This window comes from Podarcis raffonei, chromosome 12 (genome assembly GCF_027172205.1).
Source record: "Podarcis raffonei isolate rPodRaf1 chromosome 12, rPodRaf1.pri, whole genome shotgun sequence".
Classification (NCBI taxonomy): Eukaryota; Metazoa; Chordata; class Lepidosauria; order Squamata; family Lacertidae; genus Podarcis; species Podarcis raffonei.
Window position 1 is genome coordinate 28,192,753 of NC_070613.1, and position 26,826 is coordinate 28,219,578.

General features: G+C 42.8%; 1 protein-coding gene across 11 annotated transcripts in view; it reads left to right on the forward strand.

Moving 5' to 3' along the window:
• PPP1R9A (protein phosphatase 1 regulatory subunit 9A) overlaps positions 1 to 25,642 on the forward strand; it is a 144,667-nt gene extending 119,025 nt beyond the window's left edge. For 5 of the 11 annotated variants that reach the window (XM_053359672.1, XM_053359674.1, XM_053359671.1 and 2 more), the window contains 12 exons: positions 576 to 805; positions 1,807 to 1,903; positions 3,203 to 3,374; positions 9,100 to 9,257; positions 9,773 to 10,064; positions 13,774 to 13,861; positions 13,967 to 14,044; positions 14,980 to 15,181; positions 20,206 to 20,325; positions 21,879 to 21,902; positions 23,361 to 23,543; positions 25,267 to 25,642. In XM_053359672.1, coding sequence (XP_053215647.1) covers positions 576 to 805; positions 1,807 to 1,903; positions 3,203 to 3,374; positions 9,100 to 9,257; positions 9,773 to 10,064; positions 13,774 to 13,861; positions 13,967 to 14,044; positions 14,980 to 15,181; positions 20,206 to 20,325; positions 21,879 to 21,902; positions 23,361 to 23,543; positions 25,267 to 25,479 — 1,857 coding nt within the window. In that variant the 3' untranslated portion in view covers positions 25,480 to 25,642. The remainder of the gene's footprint in view (positions 1 to 575; positions 806 to 1,806; positions 1,904 to 3,202; positions 3,375 to 9,099; positions 9,258 to 9,772; positions 10,065 to 13,773; positions 13,862 to 13,966; positions 14,045 to 14,979; positions 15,182 to 20,205; positions 20,326 to 21,878; positions 21,903 to 23,360; positions 23,544 to 25,266) is intronic. The other 6 variants (XM_053359675.1, XM_053359681.1, XM_053359678.1 and 3 more) reach the window with 4 other exon arrangements.
• Positions 25,643 to 26,826: the final 1,184 nt, after the last annotated feature.

Sequence of the window (26,826 nt, forward strand, 5' to 3'; positions counted from 1 at the left end):
CACTTTATAGCTATGAAAGCTGTTAATAGAGAAGCTTCTTCCAACAACAGTAAATACCCTTCAAGTAGGAAGCGAGTGTTCTGCCGATGGTAATGTTGCACAATAAATTTGTCAAAATATGCTTCATTTTATCTCTGTATGACTAATTTCCAGTTTGCCTTGTTTAGACACATGGCAAACTTTTGGGAAAAATAATAATAATACAAGCAGTAGTGTGTTCATTTTAAAACTGCAGAAACCTAGGTGGATGCAAGGTGGGAAATGATGCATTTGAGATTATTCATTTAGCCTTAATGTGGTCTAGAAAGTTCTTTAGTGCTCTGAAATTATTACTGCTCTGAACATTATTGTATGCAAGGATAGCCAACATGGTGCGCTGCAGATGTTGTTGGACCCCAACTCCCACCAGCCCTGTTGCCAGTGATAATGGAAGTGGGAGTTCGGCAGCATCTGGAGGGGGCATCTCATTGGATATACCTGCCATATAACAATAGCACTAGGCTGCTGTTCCTCGTGCATGTTACTTTGAACCAACTGTACCTGAATGTAAAAGCATCTGCCTTCCTCTTTCAAAGCTGCAGACAGCTGAGAATGAGAAAGTAAGGTGGGAGCTGGAGAAGAATCAGCTTCAGCAGAACATTGAGGAGAATAAGGACAGGATGATGAAGCTTGAGAGCTACTGGATTGAGGCACAGACCCTATGTCACACCGTCAATGAACATCTGAAGGAAACTCAGAGCCAGTATCAGGCACTGGAGAAGAAATACAATAAAGCCAAGAAACTGATTAAGGACTTTCAGCAAAAGTAAGCATGAACTGAGATGCAGGTTCGAGCAAAATTTCTCAATATGTGTAGCATAGGCATGCAGAGAGCCAGAGAAATAAACCACAGTCCCTGACTTACAACATTTGGCTACAGACCATGGTTTGCTTGGGCTGAAACAAGCCACAATCTCCATATGATCATAGGAAGCTGCCTTAGACTGAGTCAGACCACTGCTGCGGGGAACCTTGCTCAGTGCGGTCTAACCCTGACTTGTACTGGCTCTCCAGTGTTTCAGACAGAAGTCTCACCTAGACCTGCCTGGAGAAGCCAGGAACTCAACCTAAGGGCTTCTACATGCAAAGCAGATGCTCTGCCACTGAGCTAGAGTCTTTCCCCTGCTGGCCTACAGTCTTTAATTCTGAGCCAGGAATTGTGACTTATTTCTCCATTGTGTTAGCAGGAAGTAGCAAAGAAGGCAAAATCAGCCCTCTTTGGACGTGCAGACAGGGCCAGAGCTTAAACCTTCTAAACATATATTACCACTCTGGGTTAAATCTGTAAATGTGTAAAAAATGTATACTTCCTAATAGGTTTACTCATAACTTTCCAGATCTTCCAGATCTGTACCTTTTAAGAGATAAAACAAGAGTGGTAAAATGAAAGAGGATTTAATTCCAAGGACACACGCACACACACGCCAACCCACCACTATATTATCTGTGCACCTGCATAATAAATTTATAAGCCTAATTTTAATAACGTGTATTTATTTAGTTTTGCCACTTCCACTGTGGTGATTAACAACTTTTCATAAAGCAAACAAGAGATAATTCAGGTTAATCTCCTACGATGTAGCTTCAGTTTATTCATTTTAATATAAAAGTATTTGCTCCACACATCCTCCCGCTTGCTTCTGCATTCTCATTATTATCAGGTCTTATCAAGACAATACATACTGAAGTGTAGCAGTCCATCAATTTTTTTTCAATATCTATCACGACTGACTCTTGTTCTAACCAGCAAATATATTTTTCCCTAAGAGAACTTGAGTTCATCAAGCGACAAGAGGCTGAAAGGAAAAAAATAGAAGATCTGGAGAAAGCCCACTTTGCAGAAGTTCAAGGTTTACAAGCTCGTGTAAGTAATTTTCAGTATTTTAGTTTATTTCATGACTTCATTTTGGAAGCATTGTTGCCATTTAGGAGTAGGTGTGGCTGTAGGGGTTTTCACACACATTCAATGAGTGCACAATCTGAGTACCTCTGTACACAAATAGTTGACAGCTGTATACATGTAAGGTTAAAGTAGTGTACAGTCTGTCTGCCTATATGAACAGTAGTTGAGCTGTTCAGATCAACAAGTGTTCACCAGCTCAACAAGCCTGTTACAAATGTTTTAAATAAGCAGACAACAGTACTATACTGCATGGGGATTATCACTACATTGCAACAGGGTAGCACAAAGCAACTGATGATATATAGTTTACCAATACATGGGTCAAGTACGGGCATAGGCAAGCTCGGCCCTCCAGATGTTTTAGGACGACAGCTCCCATAATCCCTGACCACTGGTCCTGTTAGGGATGATGGGAGTTGTAGTCCCAAAACATCTGGAGTGCCGAGTTTGCCTATGCCTGGTATATTAACAGTTCTAAATGTCTGTGTGGTACTAAATACATGCATGGTAGTGGTTCTGTTCATCTGATGAATGGGAAAGGTTTATTTTACCCCATTTTTCCATGCATAAGACGACCCCTATTGTTTTAAACCCAAAATTAAGAAAATGAAACCCTAAAACAAAAGTGAAAATCTGGATGATTGGCGGCAGCAAGTTGTTGATCTTTTTTGGGGCGAACGCCCTCAAAGTTTCCAGCATCAGGTGCATGCCGTGCCCCGTGGTGCAGAAGCAAAGGGAGTGCCTGGGGCACCACGCGCTCCCCCTCGGTGGCAGCTGCTGCTGCGGGGAAGCAGGCTCCCAAGCAAGGTGCCAAGGAAGAGCCAGGGGAAGGCAGCAGCCACTCTGCCATGCCATCGAGCAAACTTGAGCTGAGGAAGGTGGTGAGTGGGCTGTGGGTTGGGGGCAGGGTGGGTGTTTGAGTGGGGAAGAGGGAAAAAAAGGAAGGAAGGGCAAGGAGAGGTAGCTGAGGCAGCTCTCAGCGGTGGTGGCAGCAGCTGCTCTCGATTCAGTGGTTGAGCCAGCGGGGGCTTCAGGAGACGGGGGGGAGGGGGAACGGCAGCAGGAGGTACCGCCTTAGCCTGCCCAAGCCAAAATCCCAGACATATGCTTAAATATTTTAAAAAATCCCCCAGATGCCATGTTCCATGTACAAGACAGCCCCCAATTTTCTACTTTTTTTTTAGCAAAAAAACTCGTCTTATACATGGAAAAATACGGTATTTTATTTATTTTGCTAACAGTTAACTTCATTTGTCCTAGATCAGAGAACTGGAAACAGAGGTTTTCAGGTTACTGAAGCAAAATGGGAGCCAAGTTAACAATAACAACAACATTTTTGAAAGGCAAACATCCCTTGCAGAAGTCTCAAGAGGCGATGCCATGGAAAACCTTGATGCAAAGCAAGTGTCTTGCCTGGATGCCTTAAGTCAAGGTTTGTTTGAACCAGATGATAAGCTTGAGGATTGCGTTGTTTCTGTGTGATGTAGTTGTACTGACTTAAATGTTTTCGGACGTGGTAAGCCGTATACCATGCTTTACTGTGTACAAGTCAGTTGTGCACCCTTTGCTCCTTCTCAGTTGTACTTGGGAGAAATAGGTCATGATCCCTTACGTAGTGTTAGTTCTGAACCAGGGACCGTAGATTGTTTCACTCAAACCAACTATGGCCGGTAAGCCAAGAACAAACCTTTGCTTATCGTCATCCACTGGAGCCAACTCCAGGGGGCTGTGGGTTCTTTGGCACCCGCAATAATGTATTTGTGGGGCTGGGCCCCCACAGAGTCAATGGGCAAAGCTGAAAACCGTCATTGCAGGCACCCACAATCTTTGGCGTGAGATGGCACCTATGTCATCACCATTTGTTTGGAGTGAAACAAAGCACAATCCCTGCTTCAGACATAATGTATTCAGACATGACACTAAGCCAGAGATTGTGGTTGGTATGACTGGGGCGAAGCAAAGCAGTCACCAGGGACGTGAATATGGTGATGGTTGATGGCTCTCTGTGACATAAAAATGTGGCCAGCATAATGTACGATGTGGTGACCCATCTGTAATACTATCATACATAATTTCATAATGCCTGTAAAAGCACATGTATTCTGTTCAGTTATATTTTTTCCCCTTTCATTGTTGACATTGCTAATAAAAAGGTTAAGAATATAAATCTATATCTCCTCTTCTATATCCCATATCTGGGGTTTTTTATGTTGTGTACTTGAGAACAAAACATCACAATTTTCAAAAGGGGTCTTTTATGTGCAAAAATAAACAAATCGAATGTGTAAATGTATGAACGTGTCTCTGTGTGTTGATAGATAAATATGTACAGTTTACATGTACAAACAAATGTATTTGGGCCAAAATAGATTGGTGTGCAGTCATTCAAGTACCAAAAGTACATGAGGACTGCCATTCTCTCCCCTAGCATGCCACCACTAGCTTTCCTTTAGTCCCTTTCTCACACTACTTTTCTCTGATCCGTCCTGGATATGGAACATGACCGAGGAAAAAACTCCTGCAGGAAGTAAGTCTCAGTGTGTGATTTTGGCAGATCCACACTTCAACACACATCTGCCATCTTCACATGTGGACATGAACCCCCGTATGTGTATGAGAACCTCCATTCATCATAGGAGCAGCGTATCTGCTTGTACGGCCCTTTGCTGGTTATGCATAGGCTTTCGAGTGTGGCTGTACCTTAATAGATTCTTTATAATTTTCTTTTAGCGAATGTCCTTGGCATGTAGGTTTTTAAAGAGAGGAAATAAGAACAGAATGTTGTGATGTTGAGGGCGTACACAAGTCTCTAGAACTGAGTGCTCTGATGTTCAGTGCATATATAAGTCCATCATGACAACTGGAGTAGTGAATCTCGCTGCTCTGCTAACAGAATTGCAAGTGTGTAATGGGACTCTACATTAAAGGCCCTGGTTTTGAGGCCACTTCATGGCACATAAGCACTTTCTACAAAGGAAACAATGTGAAACCTATGTGCAGTGGTAGGCCCATCACATTTCATTGTCCATATACATTCTGGGAAAGCTTAATTTGCTATAGCACGCTATGGCATTTCCCCATGTACATAAGGGTGAAATATATTTGTGTAGACATGATCAGTGTCTACATGCTGTTTCCTACACAAAAAAGTGTTTTCCATGTCAAGAATGCATATTGTGTGAAGTGAAGGTATTGCCCACAACCCTTAGTTAAAATTCCATCGTATCTGTGTGATTGAACTGTCCTGTCGATATCTGTGAGCAAATGCAGTATAGCTAGGGCCAAGCTTTTACTTAAACTTTTGATAGATGAAAAATAGGAATAGGGAGCCAGAGGCCGTCCAAAGGTTGGTGGACTCCAAGTCCCATCAGCCCCAGCCAACATGGCCAATGGTTAGGTGTGACAGGAATTGTAGTCCAAGAATATCCAGATGGCCACAGGTTCCCCTTCCCCGTATGATGCAAAATGTTCAAAAAATAGCTGTTGGAGACCATCTATCAGGCTGAAATGCTTTTTTGAGAAATAGTGCCATAGAATAAGGGAGTATTTTCTTAGCCTATGGCAACTCCGTAGGGCGTTCTGAGTCATGAGACCATTGTGCAATTCAGGCAAGAAGCAGAAGAAGCAGCTGTTGCAAGAAATGTTAAGCATTTGACTAGGAGCAGGAAGTATCTCATTCCTCCTCTGCTCCTTAAGAAATATACACTTTATTTAGATGTGTGTTAGAAACTGCTAGTTGGTCTCTCCACCCCTCCCCTTCCGAGGAAATGATAATAGATATCCTCCTCTGGTGTTTCAGAGCATGGTAATGCAAGATGGTGGGAATCCTCATGGACAGTATTATGCTCTAAATGCATGATTTATTCCTATTTCAAAGACAGAATGAATTGCTTGATGGTGAAGTCTTACAGCCTGTGTGTGTGTGTGTGTAGTGAAGAGAGAATCCTAGATTCCTATAATATCGCAAAAGCTCTCAACAGTTATACCAATAACTGAATGTGGCCTCTGCCCAATGTGATGACAAGTTATGCAATGGAGGCAGATTTCGATTCTAGTCTGAATAGCTCAGTTTGGAACCTGGGTCTTGTTGCTGCCCCATGCCACTTCCCTGGGACCCCTCTTAACAGTGCCACTGCCATTTTCTATTCTATAACACCATTTTAGAAGAGGCGGCATACATGCTATGATTAATGCTATAATCCTCTGTCCATAACCTGCTGGCTTGAAAGCCTTGCCGTGTTTGTTTTCTTAAAGCAACTTTTTAAAAAAGAAAGTACCATGCACGTAAATGTGGTGCTTTTAAAATGTCAGTAGCAATGCAGTTAATTCTGTAGTTTCAAATTTCTCAGGAAAGCTTTTGAGTGAATGCCACCATGTATCATGTTACTATTTACTTTGCGGGTTAGTTATAAAACTTCCTCCTTTGTCACCCTTCTGTTTGGCACATTACTCCGAGCGTGTTGCGCGGAAAATAGACTTCATAGATGTGTAACCCTGAAGAAAGAAAATAGGAGCAAAGAATTAGTTTAGGCTGCAATCCAAAAGGGTTCACGTATAACCAACATTTTTTGGTAAAAACAACAACAACCCTGAATTACTGTTTGTTTTGATGCTGCTTCTTAGAGCAGCCTGACTTCTGTCTTAACTCCTGTACATTCACAAAGTATTTTTCGGAGTCAGGGAGATAAACACTATGTGTGCAGTGTTGGAGAAGAGACCACAGCTCAGTGGCAGCGCATCTGCTTTGATTGCATGTCCAGGGCAGCATGGCACCTGGACACGCAATGCACCCTTTCTGGAATCCTGGGGAACCACTACTGAGCTGGGTAGCTTCCTGTGACTGCCCTAATTGCAAAGTCCCCAAACTGCTCTTTGCACCTGAGATGGTTTATTGAAGCGGCAAGAGGGACAATTTTTGTAGAGGAGAATCGAGCGTGTGAACACCCCCCAATATGTATTGCTGATTTTCACCTGACTTCTTCCTCTCCGCCCCATTGGGTTGTTGCTGTTCTCTTTATATTAATCACGCTGAAATATTCACTTGGCAAAATAAGTTAATTCCTGTTAACCTATTGCGTTTGTTCCTGAATCCTCTCTTGTCTATAAATAATTGCTTCAGCATAATTGCCTTCAGGAGTTAATTCTCTCCTGCCCCTCCTTTTAAATTGAAATCCTCTCTAAGTACTCTTTGTGAGGCATTAAGGCTATTATTGTTTCAAACACCTTATGAAGATCTTTTGGACTTAGGTAACCATAGTGACACAAAAGGGTACATGCTGATTCCATTTGCGCAATCAGCAGCAAAAGTCTCAGCTGACTCTGTCAAAACCATGTTTATGCCGATCAGGTCCCATCTTGCCTGTGTACTTACTTACTTTGAATACTTTGGCTTCACCTAATGGATCAGGTGTTTTTTTAATATGGGGGGGGGGACCAGTATTGGTTATGTAAGCCTATTTGCAGCTGCTTCTCATAGGATATAATTACATATGTACTTCTATTACAAACTGAGGGGCAAGCTAGACATGATATCAATTGCAAGATCACAATTAACATGCTTGATTTTTAACATTTAAATAGCAATCAAAGGGTGCATGTGATCAGGACTCCAATTTGTGAGGAGGTTAACCCTCTCCCTGCACACACATGTGAACTGTGCTCCATTTGAAAACCACACCCTCCTCCTAAAGCAGCTATTTGCACAGAGGGGAAGCTTCCATTGGCAGGACTAGAGAGTACGGGAAAGGATTAACAGACATCCCTACACACTGTTGTACAAATCTTGATCTCCTCCCCACTAATTTTTTTTTTAACAACTAGGTACAAATTTATATGAATGAAGTTGTTGTGACTTCTCTCATGGAATGCTGGGAAGTGTGCTTTGGTGATGATTCTGCAAATTCTCTGAAAATATCCTAATACAGTGATCTCCAGATGTTTTATCTCCTGTCATCTCCAGGCATAATTCCAGGCGAGGGATTATGGGAGCTATGACCCAATAACACCTAGGGACCAAAGTTTGAGAAACACTGTATTCCCTCACAGATCTACAGCTCCCAGGGTTCTTTAGCTTTCTGTAGGTCACCATTGAGAAGGTCGCTTGAGGTGTTTTGGCACCTGTGGCAAAATGCCCCACTGCTGCCCCCGTGATGGGAGCGGGGCATGAGGCTCTGTAAGGGCTTCCCCTCAAGAAGCCCTTGCAAAGCCTTGCCACCCTGCCGGGTTGGGGCAGGGAGATTCAGCAAATGATTCTTAAGGAGAAGCTTTCACCGAATCTCCTCCTTCCCACTCAGAGACAAGGCTCTGCAAGGGCTTCTGCACAGTTTTGGAATACACAAAAATTGATAGCTCCCAAGTTAACAAAGAAAGTGACCATGGTAATCCCCAAAGGAAATGAACAAGCAAATTAACTTAATAACCATGACAAGGAAAAGGTCTAAAATCACTAGACAATATAAACAATTAGTGGATATTTTTTTCAATTATCAAAATAGGTGCCTAATTTAAGGTAAAACAATTTTTGTCTTCATGTGGCCAGGACCAAAGCATTTGCCAGTTCCAAATCAGCAGCTGCATTTTTTAAATCTGGTTCCATTCCGAATGTAGGTCAGTGTAGGGGTGCAGTTTGTGTGTCATATCCTCACCTCTTTAGCTATTACATCATATGCAGGTGTGTGAGCATAGATGGGATGGTACTGTGGCTCTTGAGTGTTTATAGTTTTAAGAACCTATATTGCTTAGAGTTCTTCTTTAAGCATGAATCTTCTTTGCTCTGACTTCTGTTTTCATATGTACTATCTTAAGTAGAGTCATACCAGCAAGGTAGCTGTCTTAAACCACCACACTTCAGTGGCTGAACTAAACTGCCCATCAACTAGCTGTACTTTATAATACAATGTTTTTCTATTTCGCTTTCCATGGGTCCTCCTGAGACTTCAGCATCTTCTGGTGCTCTCATTTCCATGCAGCAGCTCCAAGGTTGTACACGATCTGATGACAACAAAGGGACAATGGTTTCCACTGAAATAAGGGCATGACATTTTGAGCAGCATGTATGAAAATACGGCTTGAGTTGTATAGAATTGCAGACTGTATCTCCAGATAGTGGCATGTTTAAATGCTGGTCGTGATTTTCTATTCTCTCTCTCTCTCGAAAGATTTTAATGAAGCAGTTCCCGAGACAGAAAGGCTGGACTCAAAAGCACTGAAGACTCGAGTTCAGTTTTCAGTGAAGAACAAAAGGTCAAGACCAACTAGAACAAGACTGTATGACAGTATCAGCTCCACAGATGGAGAGGACAGTCTTGAAAGAAAGGTGATTCTTCTCTCCCCTTCCCAACCTTCTCATCAGTTGTTTCCTTTCACCATGCTCCCTCCCTGGTGGTGTTTACTAATTTGTGATGAAAATGTACAATGAAAGAAAGTATTTCTTCTCCCAATTTGAAGGTAAAACACCTGTGTTCTTTCAGCAGTTTCAAGACTTCTGATTTAATTTTACACGCATTCTGATGTGCTGTCTTTCATTATATCCTCTCCCCCCAATATGTTATTAATTCTTTTTATTCAAACCCAACCGAGTTGATGCTTAGCAGGTAATTTTATTTAGATTCAGAGAGCTTGAAATGCTAATCCTTGCAGAGGAAATGGTTACAAATGGAAAGCAGATAAGGTAAAAGCTTAACAGTGCAAAATTATCGGAATAGTGCTCCAAAAGGAGACACGGGATGGAAAGCAGGTGCCGAAGAGGTGAACTTGCGCTTTCGAAGTAACTTGATGTGTGGTTAGTTCTTGAAATGCCATAATCTGCTTCACAATCTCTTATATCAACAGCCTTCGCGCAGTTACGGTAGTCCCATGCACATTACTAAACCACCTCTGCCTATGTGTATGAGAGCCTCCTCACCAGCATCAGATTCTGGTGCTTCCTCCCTTTCCCCCGTGGCTAGCAGTGCAACGTTTGCATTTGACAACGTAACTGGAAACCAGGACGAAGTGCGGCCATACTCGAGTGTTGTATGTTCCCATGGAGATACTCCACTCTCCTCACCTTCAAAATCCTGTCTGAGCTACGAAGCTTCACCTGTGCATCATCCAACCAGCAGGAGTATCTTCCATGATGAAGGTATAGCTGTGATTTTGCATGCTGCTGCGTCAGTTTTCTCACTATGTGTAATGAGTTCAGTTGTCGGTGGTTGTGTCCTTCTATCACCTCCCAGAGAGGGTCACCTGGCTCCCCACACTACGGTACCAGGTGAATACATTTTTGTTTTCACAGGCCTTTTAAATTTAATGATACATGTTGGTGTTCATAGATATTTGCTAGCTGTTTTATGTTGATTTTAAGTTGATTTTAAGTTGCTGTCTTTGTGTTGGTTTTACTTGTCTTTTATTTATATGTAATAGGTTTAAGGGGTCAAATATTGTACTGTAGTTTGCATTTTTAGTTATGTGCAAACCACCCAGAGAACTCAGTTATATGGCTGGTGGATAAATGTAATTTTAAAAAAGTGGTCATAAATTAAGGTTCCAACAAAACATTTTATGCACTTCCCTAATTAGAAAGTCTGGTTTTCTCCTCTTTGTCATTCTGAGCTTTTAAACCGTTTAGTTAAAACCATTGCTTTTTTTCTAAGGCTGATTTTGGAATGAGTGAGTTGGGAGATACAATTAGAATATGTCTCAGTTATTTTAAACATTTGCAAAATTCTGTGAAATACAGTCTTTGCCTTAAATCAAGGGCACACAATTTAGTTTGGGGAGAACTTATTTTAGATTTGTTCTGAAACCTTGCAAAGTGTTTTAAGTACAATGTCAGGAATTCACATTCTGTGAGAGAAGGTCCAGTGCTTTTGTATCCAATTGTGGTTGATGTTTCAGAGAGGGATTGAATCGATGTGTTGCACTTCAGAAGTGAAGGTGGTACAAAAGCTTGTGTTTTAGTTTGTCTGCCATCTTCATGGAAAAATACATAGCTCAAGGAAATTCTTGCACATATACAGCTCTCCAAGTATGATCCAGAACATAGGGAATCGTCTTATGCCAGGCTGACGAAAACTAGTGGATTGTGACACCACCCACTCTCTGAATTGTGTGAATTGGTGCCTCAGTGTGTGTGTGTGGGGGGGTTGTAGTATAAATATAGAGTCTTGAACTCAGTTATTGTTCTTCCTTTGTATTCATCATCTCCTTTGTTCCTAATAACTCACATACACAATCAGAATTGCTCTCAATGACCCCACTCAAGCAAGAATCGCTTAATAATGATTATTCCTCAATAATGTTTAATCACTGGAGAATCCCATGTTTTTCCCGCCAGGAGTGTTATACAAGCAGCATTAAGTGTAAAAGCATATTTTAATGAATATGTTAGAATCAAAGTGAAACCATTTGCTTCAGCATAGAAATATTTGAATGGATTAAGACCTCTTTTGCAAGTGTTTCTAATTGGGGCACAGCAATTCTGTGCTCCAGTAGGAACCATTTGATAATTAGAAAGTTTTCCTCTCCTTTTCTTTTACAATACAATGCAAGAGATTGGGGGGGGGGTCATTTTCAGCCTGGGGGCCTCATTTCCCCTTAGGCAGTCTTCCAGGGACCATGGGCAACAGGTGTGACTTGCCTTCATGCAGAAGGCTGCAGGGCAGCCACGCACAAGCCCACGGTTTCTAGACAGGCAACTCCCCATTTATGTAGCAATGTGTGTTTAAGTGAAATCGCATATAATTGAAACACCATTGAAAAAGCCGGCAAACTACTAAACCTCTGGAAACCCTTTAAAAACCTTTGAAAAAACCAAAAATCCATCGAACTCCACCACAATTGTTCTCTCCAAACCTCCTTGCTCAAACTCCCAACTCTCTGTAGGCCTCAAAGGTTGATACAAAGGCTCCTGCAATTGCACTTTCAAAGGTTTGTGGGATTGCTGGGTGCTGTTTTGTGCCATTTTTGTGCTCTTTTAGGGGCGTTTTTGCCCCTTTTCCGTGCCACTTCCGTGTTCGCGGTGATGCACAGCCGTTCATACCTTGAATGCGCCTAAGTGGGGACTTGCCTGTACTTGCATCTCTCCAACCAGGCAAGCAAAAGTACTGTTCTTGGGCATGTTCCACTGTTCAAGGACACATTCAGCCAGGCAGAGGACGGAAGGCTGTGGCTAGGGACAGAGGGGCACAACTGAGAAGAGTCCTGTGAGTCAGCTAGAGAGGCCTGGAGGGCTCCTTTTGGCACCCAGGCCTGCTAGCAGAGGAATACGTTACACTTTTGATGTCAATCTCCTACTCAGTAAATTCAGCACAAGCACAAGACTGTTTCAACTCCAAGCCCTTTCCTAGCAGTCTAATGTAACCCCAAGGCCCCCTAACAGTCACAGAGCCGTCAGATGTATTAACCCCATTAGGCGTGTGGCATCTTGCCAGAAGGGGACATTTGCAGTCCATCTTCCTTCTCTCTCAAACACACGGGCGCATGTGTACACATAGCAGGTTCTCTGCATCCCCTCTGTTGTTTTAAAATACCTTTTTGTTACGTTCCCCTAGATTTATATAGTTAGCTTGCTCTTGTTAACACGGGAAGTTTGCCCTTCGTGATTTAAAAGCCTTTCTGCATTTCTCACCCCGGGGGAGGTTTCAAAGTGCACTATAAAAATAGCAGTACATTTGTAACAGCGCAAATACACCTTCTGACCAGGATCCAAGGAGCCCTTTTAGGCGCATGCAAAGTCTTGCTTGCACAGCAGGCTTTTCACCTCTTTGTTTCTGGAAAGCAGCTGCTTGCTGTGCATCAAAGGGTGTTTTTGAGGCTTCACAGCATTCAGGGCTGGCTTGTTGTGTGGCAGGTTTGCTGTTGGGGAGGAAGGGACTTTGAAGCCCATGTGTTTCTGTGGAGTGTTGCACCTCTTTGGGTCCTGCCTTGCATGTCTGTATGCAGACATGCTCATTTCCTTGCATCTCTTCCTGAAAAAGTTACCAGTACCATCTATCACAACTGGGTTATTTGCTTAGAGCTGCGAATAGCTGGTATACAGAAACGGAGCTTCTCTCTACATTAAAAAATGAAAGAAAGAAACATGGGCCCTGAATTTTACATTAGCAGCATCAATACTAATTAGCCATTGCAGTAGATAGCACTGAAATGTGTCTTAATCTTTCTGTCTTTTCTTGTATTTTTCAATGTTATGCAGGCACACATTATCACTGCACATAGTATTTCCTTTTACTCCAGTTTTCTTTGGACTTTTAATTACTTACGAAGTAATGATAAATGATAAATTAGAAAGTCATCCACAGCCCTTTTGTTGGGATTGAATGGTGGCAAATAGGCAAGTAAGCTACATGAAGAATTTGAGACGTAGTTGAGATTTTTCTAGTGATTGTGCAAAAACAAGAACTGATTGTTGCCCAGGCTTAGGATCTAAAGAATCTACTACAAGTACAGAGGGAAGATTCTCATGCGACCTTCTTAAAAATGTTTTCACTACAGCAGTTCCCACTGCCTAAGAAGCAAGCCACAGTTCAGTTTAACAAGCTGCTTGTCTCTTCAGCTGTTAAACGTCAACAAAGGTTTTGACTGAACCTGCTGACCTCCTCTGTATGCAAAACAGCATTTTAGATTACAGCAAAGGTCTTTCCTAGAAGGCATATAGTCCATACATTTACGGTCAACGTTTTGCCTTGTTTGAATAATAAATATTCGACTTGTGATGATTTTGGGGGGTTGTGTATGTGTGTGTGTGTGCATGTGAATTTTTCTGGATGCAAAAACAAAGTGCTGTTTTAATGGTAAAACACAAATGGCTATAATGAACTGTGTTTTTTTAATGTACAAATATGTCCTAGATGGTGCCACAGGTATACAATCCCCAAGAACATCCAGCCCTTCTACGGGGCATATAAGGACAATAAAACAAAAGTTTGTGGACTTGGGGTAAGCATTGATTTCTCATTAACAAAGATTAAAACCTTTTTTAAAAAATAAAAATAAATGGTGTACTACCTTTTGGACACTCTTTTGACTCTTTTAACATTGTAGGGCTCCCTTGAGAAGGAGTTCTAACAAAGGCAAGAAGAGGAGAGAGAAGGAAGCAGTTAGGGTCTCTACTGGCTGCAGGTATGAGTGAATAGCACGGGTATAACCAATTCCAGGCCCAAATAAGTCCTACTGTGTTGAGTGGAACTTTCTTGCTCATAAGTGTGCGTTGGATTGCAGTCTTACTGTCTCCCAGCCTTCAAGCTGTGTAATTTACACGAGCCCCATATAGAGAGCACTGCAAAAGTCCAGACTAGTTGTAACCAAGGCATCAACAATAAAGGCTAGAGCTGCTCCCCCGCCCCCTCCCCGGCTACAGTTGCAGCCACCAAACTATCTGTGGCTGGTAAAAAAAGAAAGTGCTGCATCTCTTGCAACATCTTACTTCATAGTAGCTTTAGTTAATATGTTTAGGACTACCAAAATAGCCTGTACAGTGGTACCTCGGGTTAAATACTTAATTTATTCCGGAGGTCTGTACTTAACCTGAAACTGTTCTTAACCTGAAGCACCACTTTAGCTAATGGGGCCTCCTGCTGCTGCCGCGCCGCCAGAGCACGATTTCTGTTCTCAACCTGAAGCAAAGTTCTTAACCTGAAGCACTATTTCTGGGTTAACAGAGTCTGTAACCTGAAGCGTATGTAACCTGAAGCATCTGTAACCCGAGGTACCACTGCACAGTGAAGAACAGTTAATATTTCAGGCAATAGCTGAATAGCGTGAAATTATTATTCTTTGCTGTATAGTTGATGGTAGGTTTTTACTACTTTGTGCTGCCTCATAAGATGTACTGTATGCCTTCCAGTTACAGGTAGGTAGCCGTGTTGGTCTGCCGTAGTCGAAACAAAATAAAATAAAAAATATCCTTCCAGTAGCACCTTAGAGACCAACTAAGTTAGTTATTGGTATGAGCTTTCGTGTGCATGCACACTTCTTCCTTTACTCTGTTTTGTCTGCGGTGACATTATAGTTTTTAAAAGTCTAATCTATGTGCATTACTACCTTGTGTTAAACAGGACAACTAAGGAGCTGCTGGAGTGCTCAGCAAGTAGAGTGTCTTTAATCAAGCGGTCCTCCTCTCTCCCACATAGTCCCATTCCATTTGCATGGTATGGAGAGAGCAGCAGGAGATCCAATTCTTCCAGCAATCTGCCTTCACCTACCAGCTCAACTGATCCTTCCTCTGAAAACCTAAGTCCAGCTAAAAAGGGGTCCAAGGTAGAAAATGCAAAGTACCTCCTTCCCAGTGCATGGAGTGGCTTAAGCGAGGTTGCTATCACTGGCTTAACGCAAAGGATCTGCGTTATAGTAACTGCAAGCAACGTGTTCATTGTTCAGCAAAAATGTGATATGAGCATTCCAGGTTGTCTTCTGTGTCTCTTCAATGAATGTTATCAGAGTAATTTATATGCTAGTGTCAAACTGCCAAGTTCAACGTGGGCTTGATGCCAGCATATATAGCTGGACAGTCTTTGTTCGGACTTTTTAATGAACTTGCTTAATTTGTAGATGTGTAGGGGGGCGGGAACCATGGCAGGTAACAGCTGCAGCTCTTTGGCTTTCTTGGATAAAAATGAACCCTTGGGAATCATAAGCAGGAAAGAGGGAATGTCCAACATGTAATGTTCGAAGTTGCTAAGGGGGGAAAGAAGGAACAGGAGCACTCACTGCCCTGTTAAAAGCCTATCACTGTATTTGCAAACCCAAACTGTAGGGGATACCTTCTTCTTTCCCAAAGCTTTTGTTCCATAAAATTATATTGAAGCTTTTTCATAATACAATACAATACAATACAAAAACAAACTATTCTAAATGAAAACAAAAAGGAAAGAGAGAGAGAGATCCATGTTCCAGAGCATGGTTTGAAGGCACATGATGCTGCAATCTTGCAGAAATTAAGCACAAATTAAGCTTGTGCAAAGAACCCTCTCCTCCTGTAATATCCAGAAACTGTTGATTGGCATGGCCTCATTGCTCCAACATCCATTTTGCTTTTTTTAAAAAAAATCCTGCAATTTTTATTTTGTTTTATTTTTGCAAGTTCTCACCTAAAGTGCAAGTAAGTATTTTGAGCCACACTGAAATATGTTGCTTTGACTACCGCATTGATTGTAGGGTCAGCTTTAACACATCCCACTGAAATATTGGCACATTTTAAACAAAAAGTCGCTGTTCCATCTCTTCATTACTTTCTCATTCCTGCTCCTTTCACCAGACAAGATGTTCCTGTCAAGCATCTTGGGTATTACGTTTAATTCCATTTTGAAGTTCTTCTGAACTAAGAAAAATTGAATTGTTTAAAATGAATGTTGGTCCTTTTTTCCTTTTAACGTGCTTGCATGTTGCTATTAGCATGGTAGCTTGCAAATAATATTTTGTACGGCAATGTTACATGCTCCACATATTAGTCGTTTTCATCTCTGCAGCATTCCTTGAGAATCCCTTTGACCAATATGAGGGTGAAAATGAAATTCAGATAGTTTGTGTGACCGTTGTGCTCTGTAAACACGCCTTGGTTGATGTGTAGCCAAGCTGAGACTGCCTCCAGTGCAAGATGCTGTCTGCCAGTCAGTGTGAGCAGTACTGAGCTGGGTTCTGCTCAATATAAGGCAGCTTCCTATGTTCTCCATTGAAACAAAACCATATTACACGTCTTCCATTCATATTAATAAGGTCTGCATAGGCCAGGTGTCACAGGTCTTTTATTGTTCTTTCCTGCACACTGCTTCTGTCCTTTGTAGAATGTGTGAACTGGACTTTTGTGTGTATAAACTGAACTTTTATGGGAGCAGCCCGACAGAACCGCTGCGTTGTAATTGCAACCAAAGAGTTCAGAACCACAGCAAAACCATTGCATATTTAGTCATCTGTGTCCAGTGGGGATGAATGCAGAAAGAACCTCATTTGAATAAAGCAGCATTTAAATGCATTTTAAAAAGGCAAATAAGTATAAATAGCAGGTAAATGAAGTCACCGTCTTTTATGAAGCAAAAGAGGGGAAAGCTTAGTTCTGTAATTTGGCTATTTTCATCTCTTTTTGAAAAGCATTTTCAGATCTTGGTTTCACCGATTCAGGGCATCACCTTTTACACAGTGACACACTTCTCTGTTATACACCATACAGCCCTTTTCAATTGAAACTGGTTAAATTACATGTTTGCTACAGCTCAGTGCTTAAATCAAAAGCATGGTCAGCATCACTACTTCTGCTGTGTGGCTTTAAAGAAGGGGAAGCCCTGCAGCAAAGATAAAATCCTACTCAGACACCATATTTACTGTACGTTGCCTTGTGCTTTCTGTCTGCTCTTGCTTTTTCCTTGCTTCCTGTTTCAGTGTTTCTCGACAAAAGTTACGCTTGAAATCTGAGAAGAGATCCTCATTGAACTATCATGGTGGCAGCCTTTGCTTTTAACTCACTAGCTGTTAAGTAGGTGGTTACATAGCAAGTCCTCGTGTTTCTGAAGCTACAGCTGTGTTCACCAGACCTGCGTAAAGCAGCACTGTAGACAAGCCCCCGCAACTGATTGTGGTCTGTGCAGCGGGTCATAGCTACCCTCCTGACCAGGGGCGCCGACTTGTCCCCCACATTGAGGGTGTGCAGCCAAGTGACGCGTCATGTGACACTGTCTGGCATGTGCCAGGAGGGGGCAGGATGCGTAGAGGGCAATCTTTGTGCTTGCTCATCCCAGCTGCCCTGCCGGGCGGGAGCTGGGGCACACAGAGGGTGCCTGGCAGGGGGTGGCGGCCCCCTGCCCAAAAATATGGGGGGAGCTGGCGCCCCCTCTGCCCCCTATACCCGGCACACCTGCTCCTGACACCAGCATAGTTGTTGCTTACCTAGACGGGACTGGGGTGGGAATAAGGCTAATGAAAGTGAGACCATCCATCTGACACTACTGCCAGTGCATCCACATGCACCCACCACCTCAGCCCCATCCAGGTAAGCAGCAGCCATGCCAGCGTCAAGAGGACAGCTCCTTCCCAGCACAAAACCTCTCCATTCTTAAAAGCCTCCATGGAAAAGGACAAGTGTTGGACAAATGGCTCAAGAGCAGTGGCAGTGACAGAGATATTTAGGAAAGGAATTACTGTTAAGGTCAGACTACATTTGATCTTATTGTCTAACCTCCCCCCCCTTCCATCCGTCCGTTCCCACCCACACTTTTCCTCAAATTCAGCAGCAGGCAAAATCACCAGGTTTCATGGGAAATAATAGAGTCAGAGCGCTTAGTCACCCAAGCCATATTTCATGTAAATCTCTCCCTAGGAGCTGTTGCTAGGCCAGCAAGTCCAACAGATGTGGCTGTCATGCTCAGAAAACACACCTGGGGTGATATAAGGCAGTGGAGAGAACAGGCACCGCTTCTGAACCTTCCACCATCCCACTCCTTTGTAGGTCTGAAAACAGTGTATGCGATAGGAAGGGGGCAGGGAGAGATTTTGGATCAGGAAAGCTGTTCAGGGAAAATCAGTTGAGCACCACAGCCACAATTGTGTGAGCAAATCGGCCGCCACCCCTCCCATTCTGCCCGCCTGCATTTGACTAAATGAAAAAGTGTTGGGAGATCTTCATCGTCTCTAGTTTGGCCCAAAGCCTGATATTGGAGGCTTCCAGGACTACAAAATACACAACTAAATTTCAGGGCATGCGCAGGAGGTTGTCTTCAAAGGAGCCTCCTGGAAAAACGAAAGTGTTATGACTCAATGTTCTTTGTGTTTTACAAACATCACAAAATAAAGAAACTTGCCATACTGTGCAGCACTTACTGATGTAAACTAATGCTTAAAATTCTCATTTGCATTTTAGCCAGAAATATTATTCTTTATGTTTTTGGATTATGCTACAGCCAAAAGCTAAGTTTAATATATGAATGCTTTTCTGTTTCAGTTCCCCTTTTAAGTTTCACCTTCAAAACAGATTTGGGTTTATGTATGGTTGACATAGCCCATTGCTGGTTTTTAAAAGTATGTGGCTTGTTTGTTTTTAATAAACCTCAAAAGCTTCATGAGTATCTTGATTTTGGGGGTTTATCTGTCTGTCTGCCTGTTTGCTACTTTTAACTGCATTGTTGCTGTTGTTTTTAGCCTGGCGTATGCCATTGCAGGATTCCTCTAATGGCAATTTGGATGGATTTTACCAAATGTACATATCACAAAGTGCTCTGTTGGGAATCGCTCCTCGTTACTCATCTTTGCTATAAAATGTGATGTGTTGTTCATTGCATTGATAAGGGGCAAAATGTCTGTTTTGTGTTCATTTTGATTGTTGAGCTATGCCTATCTTTCAGATAATCAGTGCGGTTGTCGCACAAAACACAGGGAACAGATTAAATTGTTTGATAATATACAAAGTTACCATCAGAAGGAAAGGAGCAATGACTCCATGAATCTCTTTGATGCTGATCGCAAGGTGGGGGGGGGGACTTCCTTTCTGGTTAGGGACACACACACCCCTTACAAAAAGTTAATTGTATGTTGTGGTCAAATAACAGCCTATCCTAATGGGAAAATTCTGTATATCATGGAGATCAGGAATTTATGAGGATTAGCATCTCCAGGCCTAGGGATGCTTCAGTGAATCCTGCGTTTCTGCTGGGTCAGATTATTATTCCAAACCCATCTTACACCTCATTCCGTTTCATTTATTCTCAGGGCGAAATTGCAGCCCCCACTGGTAGACATCATTTTTCAGCTGCAGCTATTTTATTCCCCAGGAATGCCCTGGAATGGCACAGCTAAGGTGTTGGGGGTGGAGATGGCAGGCAGCAATGGGACTCCTTTGCAATCATTTACATTAAAAAGAGAGAATTCTCCCTGCTACTCCTGGTGGCCAGGCTGCTTCCAGCAATCCCCTTTTAAAAAATAATCATCCACTCCCCCCCCCCCCTGCACTAAGAAATCAATCTTTCGGCAGCCCATTTTCATGCACACACAAACCCAGATTCCAGCCAACAACTGTTCTCCGTCAAGAGCTTTCAGCTCAGCATTATCTACAACTGCAAACCAGGTGTGCAGAAAGCTCTGTCTTCATCACTTGCAGATAATGACAATACATTTCATTTTTCAAGACATTGTAAAGAGAAACACTTTGAGTTTCCTTTCATACTCCGTGGTATGTGAATTATCACAACCATTCCTGAGCTGTGCCTGCTCAGCAAGTTGAAGCCAGTTCATCTGGACATTTAGGCCTATTCTCTGCCATTTGACTGATGGGTTTGGTTTTCTTCTTTGTCTCCTTACAGAATTTCGCTTTCAATGACGACTTCAGTCCCAGCAGCACCAGTTCAGCTGATCTGAGCGGCTTAGGGACAGAACCGAAAACCCCAGGATTTTCACACTCCATAGCACTGTCATCTGATGAGGTATCCGTAGTAGGAAATAACTCCTGTGCTCCCTGTGGATTAGTTAATAGGCTAACAGCTCTTGGCTGAATTTAACTTTGCAGGGGAAATACTTTTTATGACTGCAGCTCACAATCAGAAACGCCACAGGATGTGTCTGTTGGTGGACTTGGAACAAAAAGTTCAGTGCACTCTTCAGAAATGTACAGGAAACAATGCCGTTTGTTAAGGCCTAATGCATTTTGAGTCAAAGACTACATGTGAAAAGTGCTTAGGACATCATATATCCTATAAAATCAAAGCCCTGTACATAAGTTCAAGACAAAATGCATAGTGTTAGTGCTGTCCTTTAAAGCCCCAAACAGCCTTGACCCTGTATACCTGAAGGAGCGTCTCCACCCCATCATTCAGCCATCACTGAGGTCCAGCTCCGAGGGCCTTCTGGTAGTTCCCTCACTGCAAGAAATGAAGCTACAGGGAACAAGGCAGAGGGCCTTCTCAGCAGTGTGCCTACCTTGGGGAATGCCCTCCCATCAGATGTCATAACTATGCAACTAAGGCAGCTCTGTATAGGGAAGTTTTTAAAGACTGATGTTTTATTGTGTTTTTATATCTGTTGGAAGCCACCCAGAATGGCTGAGGCAACCTAGTCACATGGGCGGGGTACTAATAATAATAATAATAATAATAATAATAATAATAATATATTAATATTAATAAGGCAGAAATCCAGCCAAATATATAAAATTGCAACTACATATATGTAATCACATAGGGCTGTATGAAATGCAAGATCCATTGGAAATTTAAAAAAACAAGCATTGCTAATTTGGGTCCATTAATTTCAGTGGATCTACTGTAAATGAAATTTAGTTGGATCACATATACAGTCGTACCTTGGATCCCAAACGCCTTACGAGTCAAATGTTTTGGCTCCCGAACGCCACAAACCTGGAAGTGAGTGAGCTGGTGTTAGAGCATCAGCTGCTGCAAGCCAAGTACAATTGAGCCTTTTAGTGGGAAGCATGTTCAGCTGGGTGTTAAAAGGCAATCACTTTTCCTGCCTCTTCCATGCCCCATACATACTCTAAATCATAATCCATATGATCCATATTGGGCTAACCTATGGGTGGCTTCCTACTCCCAAGGATGGTTCAGGTTAGGCGTTATAGCCAGGCGCAATCGAGACCTCCAAGGTTAAATAGCACTGACCTCGGATGGTAACTTGTAACTTCTTGCCCTATTAACTCATGGGTTGAGGGAAATTCCAGATCTGTTGATCTCAGCAAAGGTATATAACTATAGGTCAGTTGAAGATTTCAGCCATTAGAACCATCATGGCATCTCCCTCCTATGCTAAAGAAATGTTCAGGCAAATCCTGCTTATTTGAATGCATGGGTAACTAATACTAGCTCAATTATATCTTAGAAAAAGACACATTTCTGTTAAATAGGGATTGTTGCCACATTGTTGTCCTCAGCCGGTTCCCAGTGATCCCCTATTTATTTGAACAGTTGTACACGTTCTGTATATCATAATGTGTTCTTTCTCATTTTCTTTATTGCTGACTCAGAGCTTGGATATGATTGATGATGAGGTGAGAATAATAATGAGATATTTTTTGGAGAGGGTTGTACTAAGAGGTATATAGCCATTCTTTTCTTTCCCATTGGCACATTTGCTTTTGTGTAGCAGATTACGGGATCGAAGTGCATGCCTGCCTCTCTTCCCTCACCCTCAAACCCTCCCATCACAATGCTAATATTTTGAAAACTCACTCTATTATGTCGGGGATTTTTAAAAGGCACAGTTAGATCATGGGACATGAAGGCCTGATTTTCATGTCTGGATTGGCAGTAAGTATGGACTGGACAACAGAAAATTGCTTTTTCGCACAACCTAAAATTAATGTGTGGAATTGGCTGCCATGAGATGGAGGAGTGATAGCCACTAGAGGGAGGAAGAGGATTTTACCTTTATATTCCACCTTTCCGTCAGGAAACTCAAGCTGGCACACATAGTTCTCTCCCTCCCCATTTTATACTCAACAGCAACCCTGTGAGGTAGGTTAGGCTGAGAGACTGTGACTGGACCAGTGAGTGTCATGACTGAGTCGGGATTTGAACCCTGGTCTCCCAGGTCGCAGTCCAATGCTCTAACCTCTACAGCACGTTGGTTTATGAAAGGTTGTGGAGGGTAGAGTCTTATCTGTGGCTACAAGCAATGACAGCTGTATGCCACCTTCAGGTGCAAAGGCAGTTTTCCATGGAATTCATCGGGTGATGAATATTACCTTCATGCCCTGCTTTTGGACTTCCCAGTGGCACCATGTCAGCCACTGGGGGAAACTGGATGCTAAACTAAATGAGTCTTTGGTTTAACCCAGCATAATTGTTCTTGTTTTGCGATTCATATTTGCATGGTTCCCTGGTCATTGTCTCATCTGAAGGGAAGCTGCCATTCTCAGATGCATGCAGTCCAACAGAGGAACTCTCACGTCTGACTGGTGCTACTGACTTGTGCAATGTGGTGCTTTATTGAAATGTGCCCTCTCATGGCAACAGTTGGTATGTGCCACATCTGGATGAGCTCCCTGATACGGTAAATACCATCTCCCACCATGAGAAGGCCATATTCAAATGAAATCTTTGCCCTGCCAAATTTACTTGTCTTAAATCAGCATGTATCAACTTGAAGATGAAAGTAAAACAATAGTTAGTCCTTCAGTTCTCAGTACCAAAGGGGGCTTTTCCAGATGCTTGGGCTGCTCTCCAGACAGTGTGACGTCATTGAAACATAGGCCAGGAGAACCCACTCACTTTGTCAGACAACAGTTTATCATCCTCACGTATTTCCACAGCCCCACTTCATTTTTTAATACTTTGTATCTGTTGCACTAGATGGGCTTTTTGAAGTATGTGGACTCCCAACAAGCCAGTTTTGGTGGTCTTGCATATACTGGTAGATAGGCACATCGGGTATTTGAGTACCATCAGAAAGTGTGCCACTATGATGCCTCTCTCATGAAATGATCTTTGAAATATGCTCGTTACAGATCCTTGACGATGGACAGTCTCCCAAGCACAGCCAGTCCCCAAATCGCGCCTTTCAGGAATGGAGCGTGCAACAGGTTACCAACTGGCTAATGAGCCTGAATCTAGAACAGTATGTCCCTGAGTTCACTGCCCAAAATATAAACGGAGAGCGTCTCGTTCAGCTGGATGGCAGTAAGCTTAAGGTAATTGCCTCTCACTGTGGCAAACTAGATTCAGAATTCTGTTTGTGCCCAAGGGATCTGTTAGCGGGAAATATTTGTCTTGGATGCCAAAAAATAAAATAAAAATATTCTTACTACTAACAAAGCCCACACTAGCAAGTAACAAATAATGGAAGCGATGCAAGTTGCTGGAGATTTTGATTATGCTGCTGATATAATAACAGTTGGAACCCTGAATACATCATTATCTCTGAAAATAAAGCCCTGGGTGCACTGTACTCTGTGTTAAAAGTTAATGGGCAGTTTTCAATATACCAAGCTTAATTTATTCTATATACCAAAAGTGTTCTTTCTTTTTTTTTAACTTGAAAAAGGGCAGTGCTAGAGCACAAACAAAATGGCCTACGTGGCCAGGGGTAATTGCATCTTTGGCCAAATTATTAGAGACTTTGGTTGTATCACATTTCACTTTGTGCCATGCTGACTAGGTAACTGCCTCTGCTTGCAGTGTTAATTTTGTGCCATTAATGTAGGGCAATTACTAAGGAAATAGTCACGTGTCACCTTGAATCTAGAAAATGCAGTTGTAATAATACGTATTATTGTTACTGTGTATTACACACACACACACACACACACACACACACACACAAAGGTGAGTTCCATTTTCTTTAAAAATAAATAAGCAGACCCAGAAGGCAGCTTCCGGGGGCCCAGCAGGGCTCACCAGTGCCAACACCTGCCCTGGTCCCTTCACATTGGGCAGTTGAATTTGTGAGCCTCATCTTTAGTTTCCCGCAATGCCCTGTAGTCAGGCACCCCCAAGGCACTGTGGGAAATTAAAAACGATGGCTCCCAGCTAACCCTTGGAATGCTGCCATCAACGCCACTCAGGGGGACGCATCAACGTAAAAGAGGGCCCTAACCCATTTTGGCTAGGGCTCTCTTAAGTCTGTGGCCACCCCTGAAGGTATAGATATGTGTACATACATGTACACACATTCATTCGCTCCCCATGCAGCAGCATCAAAAGGCGCTTGTAGATGTCAGCTTACCCACTACAACTGGAACCATACCTGGAAGCAAATCAAGAAGTAGCTCATTAAAGACGTTCTTGCTGGGCTTTGCAGCAGCTATTTGCTAGGGAAATGTCGTAGTTGTTATTCCCCCTCATGCTGATCCTGCTAGTATTTTTGGGAAAGCAGTGATCAGCCTAAGGGATCGCTTCTGGCAACATCTGGCTTTTAGGCACCTGGAACCCTCACTTGGCAGGCCGTCACTCCAGAGCAGCACAGTCCCAGTGGGAAAAGCAAGCGTTCAAAATGCACCTTTCATGGCCCGTAGTCATTAGGTGAGAGCAGCTCACACATTTGGGACTAATTTAAACCAGTATTGCTGATGAGTAATGACTGGGAGGTTTTGTATAGGGACTGGTGCTCAGTTCAGGATATGCAAGGCTATAAGCAAAGGCTATGGGGGCTGCATTTATGGATACCGTTGCATTAATAATGTGGACTGAGGAAGCTTGCATGCAGTCAAACATTGCACTAGTCCTTTTTTGTACGGAAGGCAGAAGACACTGGTGTGAGTTAGCTATCCCTCTTTTTGTCGAATAAGGGTGTCAAGCTGTGAAAGAGCACTGGGTTCTTCTCCACCCAACTTAAATGTTCAGAAGGTGCTACAAATTAAACCATTGCTTTCTTTCTTTCTTTCTTTCTTTCTTTCTTTCTTTCTTTGCTCTTAGGCCCTTGGCATGACATCTTCCCAAGACAGAGCTGTCATTAAAAAGAAAATTAAAGAAATGAGAGTGTCTATAGAGAAAGCTCGCAAAGCTCAAGAGAAGATGGAGAAGCAAAGGGAAAAACTTAGGAAGAAAGAAAAAGAGCAGCTGCAAAGGAAGCCCCGAAAGCCGGAGAAGCGCTCACCAGATCCAACAGAGGGAGCTAATGAGCAGTGATGAATAAGAGTTGATGATTATTCTATTAGGAACCGGGGAAGAGGCTTTCAGGGAAGAAACTCAAAAAGCGAGTCTTGTTTTCCTTCCCTACCTCCTTGTCTTCATTACACAGAGCTCTGTACTCACATCTGAGGCTTTAACTAGAATAAATAGGGGAAATGAAGACTGTGTAGCTACACTTTCCTGCAGTTGGTGGACATGCTGGTTCATTTGACCTACTTGGCCGGCCGCAAGCCCTGACTGCACTTTGCATTTTCTCATAACTGGGCTGGCGAACCAAGTCTGGGCCAGCCTTCAGAGCCTTTCCCTTTCCCTTTCCCCATCCCCACTCCATCCTCTCAATTGCATTGTGCTGGTTGTGTCTGGCCCCTTCCATAAATCAGCATAGGACACAGTAGGCTGCAGCTTGCTGTACTGTAAACTTGAAGATTGCCTCCAGAAACGGGCAATGCTTGAGAAGCTTTCACTGGACCTGTGAAAGGGAGCAAACTGGAATCGACTGCGTATCAGTTATCGTTTGTTTTCACGGGAACAGCGACCCCGCTTTGACACCTCAGTCTCCCAATTCTCTGAAGCGGGGCTCTGTTTGCAGCGATGCTCAGATGTGATGCTGGCTTCATCCCTACAGCCATGGTTTCAAGACTTGAAACAATACAGTGGAGATGACAGGCAGCAGAGTCTCATCAGAGAGGGAGGCAATCCTTTATTTTATTTTCCCCCTTTCCCTTGTGAACTCCACAGCAGTTTAGCTCAAGAAGGAAGCAGGGCCTTAACTTGCTAATATGAGAGCAGAGAGTAACATTTACCCTCTTAGCATGCGGGTGAGGCTAGGTTTCTAATACTAGGTTGGGGCTTGTGCTAGAACTTTGGAATACAGTTTTCCCTTTGTTTTCCTCAGGGTCAAAGGGGGGGGGGGTGTCCCTAGCTACTCTTTCCTGTAGCATGAGATTCCTTTTTTCAACTGATAGTGGATGAAAAACTCTTGTTTCTTTTCTAAGAAATATACCCCACCCATTTTCAGCACAGAGCATGGGGGGGGGCTGATGAGGGGCAAGGGGTGGATGAGAGCAAGAATGAGACTGGCTGGTTGCAGACCTGGGATTTGACTTGCTGAAATTGACTTGCAGAATGAACCCTGGTTAAGGCTAAAATGTGTACTTAAAGAGGGAGAGAGAGATGCCAATTAAGACAATGTGAGTTTCAAAATTAAATACTGTCCCATTAGTAGAGTGATGCAGTGGAGAAGAAAGCGAAAAGGAATCCCAGTAAATGAGACTTTTCAGTAAACGTTGGACAATAGCCTCATTTCCCTTTGGGGGCATTGCACAAGTGCAGAGGATCTGATTC